Genomic DNA, 14,927 nt, shown 5'->3' on the forward strand with positions numbered 1-14,927 from the left:
ATAAACAGATTCTTTAAAAAAACAACCGTCATATCCCCTAGTGGATGATTTTTCAGATAAGCGTGCGTTATTTATAGTCGTGTGGCTCTTTATAATTTCTTCATTCCGTGTGTGTGTAAGTGTGTGACAGAGAGTTATGTGTGTTTGGGGAAGGGAGTTAGAATATATAAATACCAATGTTCATACCCAGTGTAGGGATGGTTTCATGGGGAAGCGGGAGGGGGAGGGCTGTCAATCATAGAGAAATATAACTGTCTAAAACCACGCGACTTTTGTTTTAGGGACTAGAATGACTTCCACGGTAATTTTGCTTGCTTCTAGAGGTTCTGCACATGCTCCTTTCTGATCTCGTTCATGCGGGTTTAAAGTCTGCAAGAAGGCCTGTTTAACCTCTCCTTGATCGCTGCGTTTAACTTGGTGCCATGGGCTACGGCTTCTCTTATCCTGTTGCCTTTGGCGATAATCATTCATCTTATCCCCTTTCCACTTCCTCGTGCAGCCTGAGAGATTTAGAGCAGGCTTGCTCTTTTCAACATCAACGCACAGACACTCATAATCATCGTTTGAATCAAGGTCATGTTGTTTGAAAATGTACATTCACTATAAAAAGGCTAAGGACCCCCTTCACGTGCCCTGTCAATAATCAATATTTACTGCAGAGTGGACCTGTAGTTCGATAGTTGTCCTGCAAGATTTTAAGTTGGCTGTTTTATTCATAAATACAGCATTTGTAAAAGTGTGAAAGAACAAAGTTAAGTTTAATGATATCCTTCCAGGATGCGTCTCAGTAACAGACGCAACCGAGAGAGGAGCCTGTTAATTTTACGTATTGTCATTTCGAGTTAATTATTGTTATTGTCACTGCACGCATAGTGTTTGTCTACCGGTTTGTCTTGCGGGTTCTACGCGGTCCCGTTGTAGCCGCAAACATGTTTTTCTTTGTGATGAATGTTTTCTACGATATGGAAATAATAATTGCATATCTGTCCAAACAATAGTAAAAAAAAAAAAGGCTAAGCATCCAGACAAAGAAGAAAAATTGTCCGACACCACATAGGCTCCACTTAAATCTATAAACTCCAAAATAACTAATTCAGAAAATATGTTGGTTGCCGTTATCAATTTAGTAGGCTGATGTAGGCCCTAGAAGGATATGGTCACTTTATTGAAATAACGGCACACTATTAATCTCATGTATGCTAATATAAATATTGTCTCACTCTAAAAAACAATAGCCCACAATCAGGAATTAAAGGAGCAATTTTCTTTTGCATTTTAACAAGATAATACATCAAATAAATACGATTTAATAGTTGGCCAATTGTCTGCAGACCAACAGGCCTACGTGATGTAAGGTGATAGGAATATAAAAACATTTTCAAGGGGAAGGCTAAGTAATGTTGACGCTCACAGGTAGAAATGTAAAGCTTCCTATTTTACTCAAAAGTTCTAGAACAGGTCATGGGTCAGCACTATGGCCCTTTATCGTAACTTATCCACAAACAATGCTCCAGAAAGAAATGCGCCCCTGCGCTCTGACGCACGTCGTATGAAAGTCCATGGGAATCGTGTTACGGGTCATTATTTCCTATATGCCTTGAGTTGCAAGTATGATATGAGCTATATATTTTGGCCATATCGGCCCTTCGCAACAGAAATGATTCAAACCCTAGGCTATACATCCTGACCCAAAAAAATTAAACTCGTACAGCATCGACCCGCATGTTAAATTTTCAACTGAACTTGTTGTGCAGCGGGGTAGGACTTAGACGGAGACCGGTTCGGGCGCTCTCTGTCGAGTTCCGCGGCGGGGTCGGGGAGATAAAGTCGGAGGGTTGGCCCCTACTCGGATTCTAATGAGGTGAGAGGAGCCGTGGTTGGGCGGTTCTGACTCTAGGTTCGTCTTTGTCTGGGGCGGACCGCCTCCCTCCCCTCTTGTCCCTCCCCTCCTGTCCCTCCCTCTCGCTCTCCCTCCGGGGCTGTGCGCTCGTGTTGAGTTCTCAGAGATAGTCAAGTAGGATTCCTCTGGGAAGCAACACAAATCACTCCCATCTGAACAAGAGGAACAACTCTGGATCTTCACATCGGGGCCCTCCTTCTGTTCTTGTCCCAATATCTTCTATTCATTTCCCTGTTTTTGACAGGGAGATCTCTAAGAAAAGCGGAAAACAAAGGAGACAGAGAAGGAATAGAGGACTTGTCAAGGATGGTGACATCTGATCTAAAGCTTTAGTTGATCCTTTTCTTTCTTCGGCTGACACCAGAGAGCTCTTGGAGTAGCCGGGTATACCCACAATACAGGAGTCTGTGCCGCTTCGCTCCGGGCTTTTTTACTCTCGTTTCAACTGTTACATTTTTTAATACATATTTTTGCCTTTGAGTCATTTGGATTCAGATAACTTTTTTTCACCTCCTTTTAGTTTTCTTTTTCTCGTTCTGCGTGGAAAAAACACACACGCTGTCATTGGCATTCACGCGGACGCCCAACTCACGCGCCCACGTTGTTGTTACCCCCCCCCCCCCCCCCCCCTTCCCTAGTTTACCTGTGATCAGAGAAAACGGAATTTTGGACCGCGGAAAAAACTGAGGGGACCCACGATTATTTCATGTTCGGGATTCAGGAGAGCATCCAGCGGAGCGGGAGTATCCTGAAAGAGGAACCGCTTGGCTCCGGGATGAACGCCGTCCGGACATGGATGCAGGGAGCTGGGGTCCTGGATGCAAACACGGCCGCTCAGAGGTAAGGAGCCCGGGACGTCAGCATCCGCGTCCCCGGGGCGAGGACCTATGGGGTCCCACCGGCGCATGCGGATGGTTCACGGGTCAGCCTCTGTTTTGGGAGACAAGACGACGGAATTTTCAAGGGACCGTTTTTTGCACCCTCTGCCCCATTTGACGGTGCTTTTGTCCAGTCGGAATGTAGTATTTTATTTTTAAGTGTGATAGCTGTATAGTCTCACCGCTGAACAGTCTGTTAAGAGTTGGAAAGCCCTCACGAGGACTTTACCGTCAACTGGATTTGCAGCCAGCCGCAAATGGATTGTTTACTGAGACAAAACTGCTGAAATAACATTATGCCTAAGCTTTAAAAAAAAACTACAACAGTGATGGCAGTAATATTACAATTAGGCTATGGCCCTCTGTATTTTTTTTACGAAGATTTGTTTGCCCACCTACCAGGATGAATCGACTAAAAAACACAGCAAATATTTATTTTAGAATGATGCACAAATAATAACAAAGCTTTGACTAAAATATATGAATTCGTATTTCATTTTCTGACATTTCAGTGTAAATAATTTGTGGGTTAAGCGCAGAAATATTTTCAAACGTTTCGCATTAGGCCTATAAACAAATCTGTTTTAATGGATGGTTTATATTAGCCAAGCTGTCTAACACACCGCTATCGCCCGCCTATCTGTCCGCAGTGGACTGGGTCTTGCCCGGGCACACTTTGAGAAGCAACCGCCTTCAAATCTTCGGAAATCCAACTTCTTCCACTTCGTTTTGGCTCTGTACGACAGACAAGGACAGCCCGTGGAGATTGAGCGGACTTCTTTCCTCGGTTTTGTTGAGAAGGAAAAGGTGAGTTGTTCATTTGAGATTTGTCAAATTTGACCAAAAAGACAAACTTTGCTGCTTATACATTTTACCCTTGAAACAATATGAATGCCCAAGTAGTCTGCACATTAAATAATTTATAATGATGTTCTTCAGCTTAATAAATTAGACAATATTGTGCTAATAAGTGGGCTATTTTTCTTAGGTCTGAGTTTTTTAGACCTAATAATAATGGTTATGATATTTATTAAAATCCAATAATGAAAAGTGGGCCCATTTGTATATTAACGGTGGTATAAAATGTAGGCCCTATACAGGTTATTATGATTATGTTTAATGGCAGACTATATGAGTTGATGTTTAACCTATTTCTATTTCTATAGTTATTATTTCCATATCGTAGACCTTAGACATTCATGTCAGCGTGTGCCTGGTCAGATTTGGTTTTTGCTGACAGACGTTTTACAATTTATCTTCTTTTTTACTGAAGAGTAGGAAAAGCACACATGAAAACAGAAAAATACAAACCCGCAGGAATCTAATTACCAGGGACGTTTCCGGAGAGAACAGACCATTGTTTATACTGGTGAATTTAGAATGAATAGCCTGGGCTACATAAAAATATCTGTGTAGGGTTTTATCACCTCGTGTAGCCACAGGCTTGGTGACCACGTTTGTTCGCAATTAGAGTTGAATAGCTCAGAACCCGCATGGACTCTACACCACCAGAAGAGAACTTGTGTTGTCAGGCGTCAAATTAATATAGGCCTAGTAACTTTAAATGTTTGCATGGTTATTCGTTAGCTGCTCATCTCTGCGTTTGTCTAGCCTGTGCAATATCTTACACTGATGCCTCTTATAATGTTGTTTTACAACCGGTGCTTGTTTAGGAAACAACCGGGGAGAAAACCAACAATGGCATACACTACCGGCTACAGCTCCTCTACAGTAACGGTAAGTCAAAAGCCTGGTTCGGCTCATCACTTAAGGCTGTCATGTGTTGTGATTTTAAGCGCGGTGCCTTCCAGGGATAACGGAAAGGCCTGGCCGGTGCACGCCCAGTAAACTCGGACAGTCCACACTGGTTTAGTGTTGACATCACAGACAGAGGCTGCAGAGGCAGACTCTGACATCGTTTCTCTATTACAATAATACCCATGCCTGACCACGCGAGAAATATAAAACTGGAATAGAGATTTTTGTGAGGCCTATTTGTAAAACGATAGCATTACAGTGGATAGATAGATTGTGTTAATAAGATTGCTCGTCATTGAATACAACGGGAGCTGTGTTTCTAGAGCTTGTTTTGACGTTTATCGTGAATATATATCTACATCCCCTATAAAAATCGTTGATTACTTTTTTTTGCTATATTTGTATCATACGCAAAACACCAAATGGAGACAAAACACAAAAAAGTTTTTTAGGTCGCTGCGTTTTTGGGTTGCTGTGTTGAGGTGTGTTGTAGATGTCTTTGCGGTGTGCTATTTACTTTCAGTAAAGTTAATGGTGGGGACCACATTGCAATTGATCTGGGGAACTCTTAATTCAGCTGATTAGTGAATTAGAATTTGATTCTGAACAGTTAAGCTCAGGCCAGGTATGTTTTTAGCTTGTTATTGTTATTTGGGGAAATTGATGATTAAGCCTATAGTTGTCAGGCCTCTTTATACATAGCTAAATGGACAGGCCTATAGCCTAATATCATTTACATCATTTTGCTTGCAGAAAACGAGACATCTACCAGCTACCTGGAACATTATAATTTACAGTGTGCTAATGACTGTTATTTTATAGCAATCAGTAAGTTATATTATGTTTTGAAGTCGAGCTAATAACAGAGTATTCAATCTAAAATAACAGCCCATTTTGAGAATGAAATACAAAGTTTTGCATGAGGCTTATGGGAATTTTGTCATGTTCATAAAATTACAAATGTTGTATGCAAATTTAATATTTGACATTTGCAAATTTCTCTTGTAAGATGCAATATAAAACTATGTATCACTATGTGGGTTTTGTAAGGCCAACATATTTCGTGTTTACATTACAAAGAGGAGGAGTGTGTGTTAATATTCAAATAAAATCAGTAGAGTTACCAGGACCCTTGTTGTCCAGTTTCAGTTAATATCTCCACCCCCCCCCCCTCTCTCTCTCTCTCTCTCTCTCTCTCTCTCTCTCTCTCTCTCTCTCTCTCTCTCTCTCTCTCTCTCTCTCTCTCTTTTCTCTCTCTCTCTCGCTGTAATCCTTTATATACTCTCTGTCCTTCTGACTCATTCTCGCTCTCTTTCTCTTCCTTTCTCTTCCTTTCTGTCATTCTCTCTTCCCTCTCTTCTGTCTCTTTTCTCCCTCTCTGTCCCTCAGGTATCAGGACAGAACAGGACTTTTATGTACGTCTCATAGACTCCATGACTAAACAGGTAAGAAACCATCTCACTCCAGGTTCTCCTCTGTGTGGGAGTGTGTGATCTGTCAGTGTGTATGTGTGTCTGTGTCATCCCCAGGGTTACATTAGCCCCCCCCCTCACCCCAGACAGCCAAAAGTGTGTTCCAGAATTACTTCTTGACAATATGGTGCTCCAGAGAAGAGGCTCTACACTGACGGTGTGTGTGTGTGTTCCTATCTGCTTGTGTGGGAGATGCTTCTTTAGAGAAAATGCAAACTAGAGTTTTAGTCTTTTGCGAAACTTTTACCTGCTGTCCAAGCCCCATATTTAGAGCACACAGTGTCCAGACAGTACAGTCCCTCCCCCTGCTCTAGCCCCCCCAGCCCTATACCTCCCCCCAATCCTATCTCCCCCCCAGCCCTATGCCTTCCCCAGCTATATCCTCCCCAGCCCTATCTCCCCCCAGCCATATCCCCCCCAGCCCTATCCCCCCAGCCCTATCTCCCCCCTAGCCCTATACCTCCCCCCAGCTCAAGCCCCCCCAGCCCTATCTCCCCCCCAGCCCTATCCCTCCCCCCAGCTCAAGCCCCCCCAGCCCTATCTCCCCCCCAGCCCTATCCCTCCCCCCAGCCCTATACCCCTTTGGTGTGTCTCCCTCCCTGATCTGTGCTAGGTGCTGCAGTGTTTTTTTCTTTCATCCATAGTTGTTGGTCCCAGGCCTTTACAGCCACCTGCTGCTCTCTAGCTGCAAGTGTGTGTGTGTCTGTGTGTGAGTGGTTGTGAGCTGCTCTCTAACTGTCCGTCTGGACTCTCTCACCTCTCAGCTGTACAGTGTGAGAGAGCGAGAGAAAAAGCTAGAGAGGGAAGGAGAGTGAAAGAGAAGTAGAGAGAGGGGACAGAAGAGAGAGAAAAGAGAGAGAAAAGAGAGAGAAAAAAGAGAGAGAGGAGTAAGAGGAGAGAGAGAGTGAGAAGGAGAGAAAGAGCGCTGGAGAGACAGAGAGAAGGCAGTGACAGTTTGTGATAGTGTGATGACTGGGCGCTGTGTGGACAAACAGAGCAGAGTGTCTGTGTGTGTTCACGGCAGGCAGACACACTCCACGCCAAGCGCTCGCTGACATGTCAGCCTACCGGAGACACACTCCGCTGCTACGGCGACACCGCTGAGTATCAGATGGCAGGAAACCCCTGTGTGTGTGTTTGTGGGTGTGTGTGGGTTGGTTAGGGAGGTATGAGCCTCTGGCCAGTGTGTGTGTTTGTGTGTGCATGTGTGTTGGTTTGGGAGGCATGAGCCTAAACCTATGATTAAGGAGCAGTGTCGCTCCAAAGTCTATCAGAATAGGCCACACACACACACCAGCATGCAGAAACACACACACATGCACACACCCTTTTGTACACCTACACACACACGCTCTGTCACTGTCTTGTGCCTGTGTGTGAGGTTGTTTTTTCCTGTTTGCCATCCTCCGAACTCCACCCTGAGCTCTGTGTGTGTGTGTGTGTGTGTGTGCGAATGTATGTGTGTGTGTGATGGAGTCTGTACAGAGATAATGGAACTCTAACAGGTGGTCTGACTACAACAAGGCAGTGGTATGAGAATAGAGAGACAGACAGGTGGAGACAAAGACATGGAGAGACAGAGAGTAAGGGAGAGAGAGGTGGGGCAGAGAGCGAGACTGAGGCAGAGAGAAAGAGAAGGAGGGGGAGAAAGAGAAAGAAAGGGGCAGAGAGAGAAAGAGAGAGGGGGAGAGGGAGAGAGAGGCAGAGCGAGAGAGAAAGAGAGAGGGAGAGGGGTATAGAGAGGGAGAGAGGCAGAGAGAGAGAGGGGGGTATAGAGAGAGGGACAGAGAGAGAGAGAGAGAGAGAGAGAGAGGGAGATGGGCATATAGAGGGAGAGAGGCAGAGAGAGAGGGGGGGGTAAAGAGAGAGGGAAAGAGAGAGAGAGAGACAGAGAGAGAGAGAGAGAGAGAGAGGGAGATGGGTATAGAGAGAAGGAAATACGCAGAGAGAGAGAGGTTGCTGTTGGAGGGCGTATTAGAACCCCTCTTCAGAGGTTGTTCTCATCTCTTGTCTCTCTGAGCATGGTGCATGATGGAAGAAATTCTGTCATGCCCTGATGACACGCTGTCACATGACTCCAGCAGAGCATGGCACCATCGCTGCTTTGAAGCGTGTTGACAGCTCCAAGTTTACACGCCTCACACGCCAAGCGCCTGATCAAACACACGCTTTCCACACGGCTAAACTGGCCACAACACGCCGGGCAGCTTTGATGAGACACGTCTTAAACGTGTAATGGACCTGTTTAATACATGCATTAAACATGTATTAAACATGTCTGCATGTGTGTATGTGTGTCAGGGGCGTGTTACTCTCTATAAACATGCAGTAAACAGGAAGTGTTTTCAAAAGGCATGGCTTCCGTGTTAAGACTTCAACTTCATTCTGGGTTAAGATCACCTCATTGCTCTGGAGCACTGAAAGATTGTCAAAAAACAAAACAGAAACAAACTTTTCCCTCTCTGACTGTAATGGTGGTTGTGGTCATTCAGGGTTAGAGAGGGTGAGGTGGTTGTGGTTGCTTGGGGGGGGTCAGTGAGTCTGGAGAGTGTCTGTCGTCACCTCTTCATCCCCCAGGTCAAGACCACCTCTCCTGGAGGCTCTGTGTGTGTTGCTAGGGGTCATTGGTCAAGATACAGGGGTCAGAGGTCAGGATGGATTGAGATGTCACTTAGCAAGGCCTGTGAGAGGGAGCCAGAGAGAGAGAGAAAGAGACAGAAGAAAAGAGAGAGGGGGGAGAGGGGAGAGAGAGAAAAAGAGCGCAACCACCTGGCTGAGAGACTGAGCTGGGACACCATGTTTATTTTCAATGCTAATGATTTTGCTTCCTGCTGGCTGCCGAGGACTTCCTGTTTCCACCCCTACCAGAAAACAATCCAGGCAGTTCTTTTCTTGGATCAGTTTAGCATCTTGAAATATTTACTGACACTCACAAAGTATCTTGATGCCTGGGTGATTTTGTTGTTGTCAGTTTTTATATTCTCGCACTAATTAAGAAAAATTTACAGTTTTTCCATTCTTACTCTAATTAGGAAATATTGACAGTTTTTCCATTCTCACACTGATTAAGAATGGTGTGTTTTTGAGGAGGTGTGTGAAGTTGGAAACAACATGGTGGAACAGGTGTCGAGTCTGGTTTGCATGTGTGTGTGTGTGTGTGTGTGTGTGTGTGTGTGACAGGGTTATTTTAGCCGTAACCCGGTCTAGTCTGTCCAGTAAGGGAAAAATGGCCTCTCTCTCTCACTCTGTCTTACTTTTTCTCTCTCACTGTCTCATTGTCTCCACCTCTCTCTCATTGTTTCTTCCTATCTATGTTGTCTCTTTCCTCCTATCCTCCTTCTCTCCTCCGTCTCAGCATTGTTCTCACCCCTCAGCCTCTCTGTCACACACACGCACACGCACACGCACACGCACACGCACACGCACACACACACACACACACATATACACACGCAGAACATATTCCTCCTGTGTGACTGACACCTCAAAATCGTGCCAACTCTGACTAGTTGTGATGTCATGACTCACACATTTGCAACAATCCCAGCATGCTTCATAATCACACATCAAGGTGCTGGTGTCAACATCAGAGTTTGAAAGATTAACATCAAACTCCCTCTCCTTAGCCCTCAATCGGAGAGTTATATAGGAGTAGGAAACGAGAGGGCAGGGGAAGGCAGAGCATGGCAGGGTAGCAGAGGGCAGGGTAGGGGAGGGTAGAGGAGGGGAGGGGAGGGGAGGGGAGGGGAGGGGAGGGGAGGGGAGGGGAGGGGAGGGGAGGGGAGGGGAGGGGAGGGGAGGGGAGGGGAGGGGAGGGGAGGGGAGGAGAGGAGCTGAACAGTTTGATGTCCTAGCTGAGATGTTGGGCCGAATCCCACAGTTTTCCCACGACACACACTGCTATTCATTAAACCTCCCCTTCTCCTCCCCCCTCATCCCCCTCTTCCCCCTCCTCACCCCAACTCTACTGGACCCTTAGCCACAGGCAGTAAATACAACATAAACCTCTCAGCACTGCTCTTACTCTGGACGTGTGTGTGTGTGTGTGTGTGCGAGAGAAAGAGAGAGAGACAGAGAGACAGAGAGAGGGCGTGTGAATGTGTGTGTGTTTATGTGTTTCCCCTCACTTCAATTCCTGGATGGAGAGTGTGTGTGTGTGGGGCTTGGTGAAAATATGGAACAGTAAAATGTGTTTTGGCAGAAAATCAGTCCAAAAGGACACGCACGCACACACAGATGTTAGTGAGAACACACTTGTGATCTGGCTCTCTTTACCAGACTGATGCATTTGCGATGAGTGACTGAACCAAGTGATAACCACTGCCCATAACAGTTCAATCTACATCCCATAATAATTAAATACATCCCACAATAATTCAATAGACATCTCATAAGAATGTCAGTATACATCCCATAACAATTCGATATTTACATACCATAATAGTTTTTATATGTCTCATAATAATTCAATAGATATCTCATAATAAATACATAGACCTCCAGGTACATTAAAATGTAACCCCCTCTTCCTGCCCCCCTGCCTTCCCCCCCAGCCCCTGGTCCTGCCCCTTGAAATCTTAACCTTTTTCTTCTCCTCTTCCTTTTCGTCTTCTTCCTGCAGGCCATCATCTATGAAGGTCAGGACAAGAACCCTGAGATGTGCCGAGTGCTGCTAACACACGAGATCATGTGCAGGTAACACACTACAACTTCCACGATGCACTTCAACACGTCCACACATGCTCAGTGCAGTTCAGGTCTTGGTAGGGTTGACTCCACCTCACATCCCTTCCTTGTCAGACTCCCCATGTAACTAACCAGGTCACCCCTCCCTGCCTCTCTCTCCGCCAGTCCTGAATGCACCCGAAAGAGGAGGAGCAGAAAAAGAGGAGAAGAAGATTAGTTTTGCTATCAGATGTTGTTCCTTTAATTAAAATCAAAAGATGAATTTGTTTCTAACTGGGTTGTGAGGATAGACACTTCCCTATTTATAGAGGTATTTTAACAGCCCCCCACCTTTCTTGATGAAGATGTGTGTGTGTGCGTGTGTAAGTGCGTGTGCGTGCAAGTGTGTGTGCCTATGTGTGTGTGATGGCTGGTTAATTGGGACATGCAGAAACTCATTAGTCAATCTGAATCCGCCTGTTGTTGTGCTGCTAACAAATGGGCCTTCCTCTGTACTGTGACTATGAAATATAGGCAAGGACACACACATACACACACATACGCAAACTCATGCACACTTTTCTTTTGAACACTTTGCCACAACCACATTTAACACATAAATTAAGTTGTTTTCCGACCTTTCTCTGTTCTTTATCTGTAACTTACTTTATAAATAGGTTTACACAGCCATTTGTAATTTTAACTATTGAAATATTACACACTAATGTTAGGAATTTGGGCCTGCATATCCAGTATGTATGCAAGAGTACCCTAAATTAAGACAGAGAACATTCTCTCTGTTCTCTGCTTCTTAAATCTAACTAATCTCTACAAGGTTTAATTGAAATTTATAAGGTCTAACATAGGGGTCGAAAACCTATGTGATGTCAAGATACATTTTTTCTAAAAATAAATACTAAAATAGGGTGCATTGGGAGCCACAATGGGTGAAAATGTTGCTTTGAATTTGAGATGAAAAACACAGATATAGCTTAGAGGTTAGGTGTTTATTGCCATCCATCAATTCAAAATAATAATTTTAAAAAGCAAAATAACTCTAGTTCGTTTTTTTGCCATATAAACCAGGCATTTTATTTTTTAATTTGTTAATTTATAGACTACAGGTTTGTAAAAGGAAATGAGTTCAGCGGGTAATGTCTCACTGCAAATCAAACATACCAGTGTGTTCTGTCGATATTTCTGAGGAGCCTAAGAGATCTCTAGACATTTCAACAGATCTCTCTGAGGTCAAGCAGATCTCTATAGATGTTAACATAGGTCTTTGGGGTCTAACAGATCTCTTTAAGGTCTAACAGATCTCTATAGATCTTTTTAGGGTCCAACACATCTCTATAGATTGTAACAGATCTCTTTAGGGTGTAACAGACCTCTATATATTGTAACATATCTCTTTAGGGTCTAGGTGGTGTGGAGCGGTTTAGTCAGGGAGTCCCCTCATATTGTCGTCCTTGGAGATGAGACCCCCCCCCCCCATCTGAAAGAGGGAGACATGCTGATTGTGCATTGGAGTTCACACACACACACACACACACACTCAAGCGCACAGGCACAAGCACGCACACGCACAGTCTCAGTTAACAGCAGCAGAACGAGAGTCTGTTCCCCATTAATCAGTGGAGTTAATTGTCGCTGGCTACCATTAGCCATATGGTGCCCGGCCAGGCTGCCTCACACACACACACACACACCGTCAGCACCTAGCCCTCTCTTCTCTTCTTCTCTCCCCCATATAAATAACTCCTCTTTCATATGAAGCGATTCTCAAGCGAGTGAAGTCGATTTGGGTGGGTGTTTTGGCCGGGGCTGAGGTTGGGGCTGAGGCTGACTGGGGCTGTGATAGTGTAGTCTGGGGGTAGTGCTGTGCATGACGGCTCTAGGTGTGTAGTATTTTGTAGTGTTGGATTAAGAGGTGCACATTATTGTGGTGTGTGTGAAGCTCTCAGGGCGTCGTGTCGTGCTGTGTTGTGCAGTGAGGGGGGCTGTGACAGCTCTAGAAGACACAGAGCCAGACTGGGAGTACAACCCCGGTAATCAGACACACGGTTTGAGACAAGGTGTTGAGAAGCTCCCATCTCCTCTGCAGGAAGGAAGAAGGGAGATTAAAGAAGGGATTTGCTCCTGCTGTCCTGTGGGAGCGAGAGAGAGAGAGAGAGAGAGAGAGAGAGGGATGGAAGGAGAGGAAGAGGAAAATAAAATATCCCCTCGACAACACTGGGGCGGGAGGTGAAGGGGGTGCTGACTGATTGTAGAGAAGCCCCCTCCTCGCCCCTCCTCACTACCACCCCCCTCCTCACCCCTCCCCACCAATAACCCCCTCCTCAAATCTCCTCACCCCTCCTCACCACTACCCCCCTCCTCACCCCTTCTCACCCAGCCCAGCTCTACTATGGTCCAGTGGGACAATGGTGACCCAATTCAGATGGAAACGAGAGCTAGGGCAGAGAGGGAGGGAGACAACTAGAAAGGAAGAGAGAGAGGAAGATAGAGGGAAAGAAAGAGAGAAAGAGAGAGAGACATAGAGGAAGGGAAAGAAAGAGAAAGCGAAAGAAAGGGAGAGAAAGAAAGAGAGAGAGAGAGAGAGAGAGTGGGAAGGCTAGAGACGGTGCAGGAGATAAAGAATGTAAAGAGGGGGAATGAGAGCAAAAAGAAAGGGAGAGAGGAAGAAAGAATAGAGAGTGAAAGAGACAGAGAGAAAAGCTACAGTACAAAAACCTGCAGCATCCCCTTCATCTCCCTCTTCTAGATTCTCAGTGTGTGTTCTCATCTCTGTTCTACCCCCCAACACCCCCCCCCCGCCCGTGTATCGATCAGGCACTCAAATGGACAAGGCGAGGCTGGAAGGGGGGGTGGGTGGTGGAGAGAGGGGGGGGGATGGTGAGGTAACAGAGACGATAGAGTGAGAGAATGGGGGAGGGATGGATAAAGTGATGTAAGCAGAGAATGAAAAATGTCAGAACTGACACTCAGCCCCAGCCCCAGCCCCAACCTCACTCTCACCCCTACCTCACACTCAGCCTCAGCCTCACTCTGACCCCTAGCTCACACTCAGCCCCAGCCCCAGCCTCACTTTTACCCCTACCTTCACATTCAGCCCCTGTCCCAGCTCCAGCCCCAACCCCAGTCCCATTCTCTCCTCCAGCTCCTCCGGCAGATGTCCCAAGGAAATCCGAGATGTCCGAGCTGCTGTTGCACCCTGCCCCCTTCCACCCCTCTCTCCTCCCAGAACCTAACCCCACCCATAGACACCCCCCACCCACCCCACCCATGCAACAAGAGGGTTGAGGGGTGATTACCTGAGTCAGGTGATACTGGTGCCCCGCCCCCCCCCAGAATACACCTGTTGTCCATACCCACCCAGGCAGAGTCCTGAAAGACCTGTCTTTGTTTGTGTGTGTGTGTGTCCGTGTGTGTATGTGTCCATGTATATGTGTGTATGTGAAGACTGCTAGATAATACATGTCTGTCCCCATAGCCCCTCTGTTCACCTGGACACTTTCAGTGCTGCTAGAACAGACAGGTAGAGTGAGGTAGGGGGGAGGGGAGGGGGAGGTGAGGGGGACATAAGGGGGAGGCCATCTTAGATCTGTAAACGGTAAACTAGACATTGTTACTGTGAGACACGTCTCTAACCTGGTTTCTTTTTCTTTCTCTCTTCTTCTCCCTACCTCTCCCCCCTATCCCCCCTATCCCCCCCCCCCCCCCAGCCGGTGCTGTGATAAGAAGAGCTGTGGAAACCGCAACGAGACACCCTCAGACCCGGTCATCATCGACAGGTATTGTCTCGCACTCCTCCTGTGTGTGTGTGTGTGTGTGTCTGAGTTGCTGTGTCTTTGGAAGCCTCCAGTATGTTTATACTATGTGTGTGAGTGTTTGTGGATTTGAGGAGGTGCTTGTGTGTGTGGTGTGTGGGTGTGTCATACTGTGTTGACTTTATGACTTTCAGTGAAAGACGCTTTTGAAGTAGTGTGCTTCTAAGCGTACTTGCTTGTGTATTTCTTATGTACTTCTTGTGTGTAAAGTGTACCTGTTAATGGTCAATCTGTACTAGACCGGTGCTTCATTATTCTGATGAGAATCTTAGTCTCTCAGCTATGGATTTCTGTGCACACACATAACCTACAAACATGCACACACATACCACGCATACACACATGTACATGCACACACACATACACACACACCGAAGGACACAGATGCACATCAGCTGTGCTGTTGCTCACTCTGCTGGGAGAG

The 14,927-nt window shown here is 46.0% G+C and overlaps 1 protein-coding gene across 1 annotated transcript; it reads left to right on the forward strand.

Moving 5' to 3' along the window:
* Positions 1-1,965: 1,965 nt before the first annotated feature.
* Positions 1,966-14,927, forward strand: LOC124482702 (transcription factor COE1-A-like). The gene is made up of 6 exons (XM_047043169.1): positions 1,966-2,740; positions 3,429-3,585; positions 4,452-4,515; positions 5,926-5,981; positions 10,630-10,703; positions 14,399-14,927. The coding sequence occupies exons 1-6, from the start codon at positions 2,607-2,609 to the stop codon at positions 14,574-14,576; spliced, it is 663 nt and encodes a 220-aa protein (XP_046899125.1). The 5' UTR covers positions 1,966-2,606; the 3' UTR covers positions 14,577-14,927.

The sequence above is a fragment of the Hypomesus transpacificus genome, chromosome 20 (assembly GCF_021917145.1).
Source record: "Hypomesus transpacificus isolate Combined female chromosome 20, fHypTra1, whole genome shotgun sequence".
In the NCBI taxonomy this organism is placed as follows: Eukaryota; Metazoa; Chordata; class Actinopteri; order Osmeriformes; family Osmeridae; genus Hypomesus; species Hypomesus transpacificus.

What these genes read in the sequence shown, in the direction of transcription:
- LOC124482702 (XM_047043169.1), top strand. Translation starts at nt 2,607, where the DNA reads ATGTTCGGGATTCAGGAGAGCATCCAGCGGAGCGGGAGTATCCTGAAA. An exon ending in ACAGCTCCTCTACAGTAACG is followed by an intron (nt 4,516 to 5,925) that starts GTAAGTCAAAAG and finishes TCTGTCCCTCAG; the next exon opens with GTATCAGGACAGAACAGGAC. An exon ending in ACACACGAGATCATGTGCAG is followed by an intron (nt 10,704 to 14,398) that starts GTAACACACTAC and finishes CCCCCCCCCCAG; the next exon opens with CCGGTGCTGTGATAAGAAGA.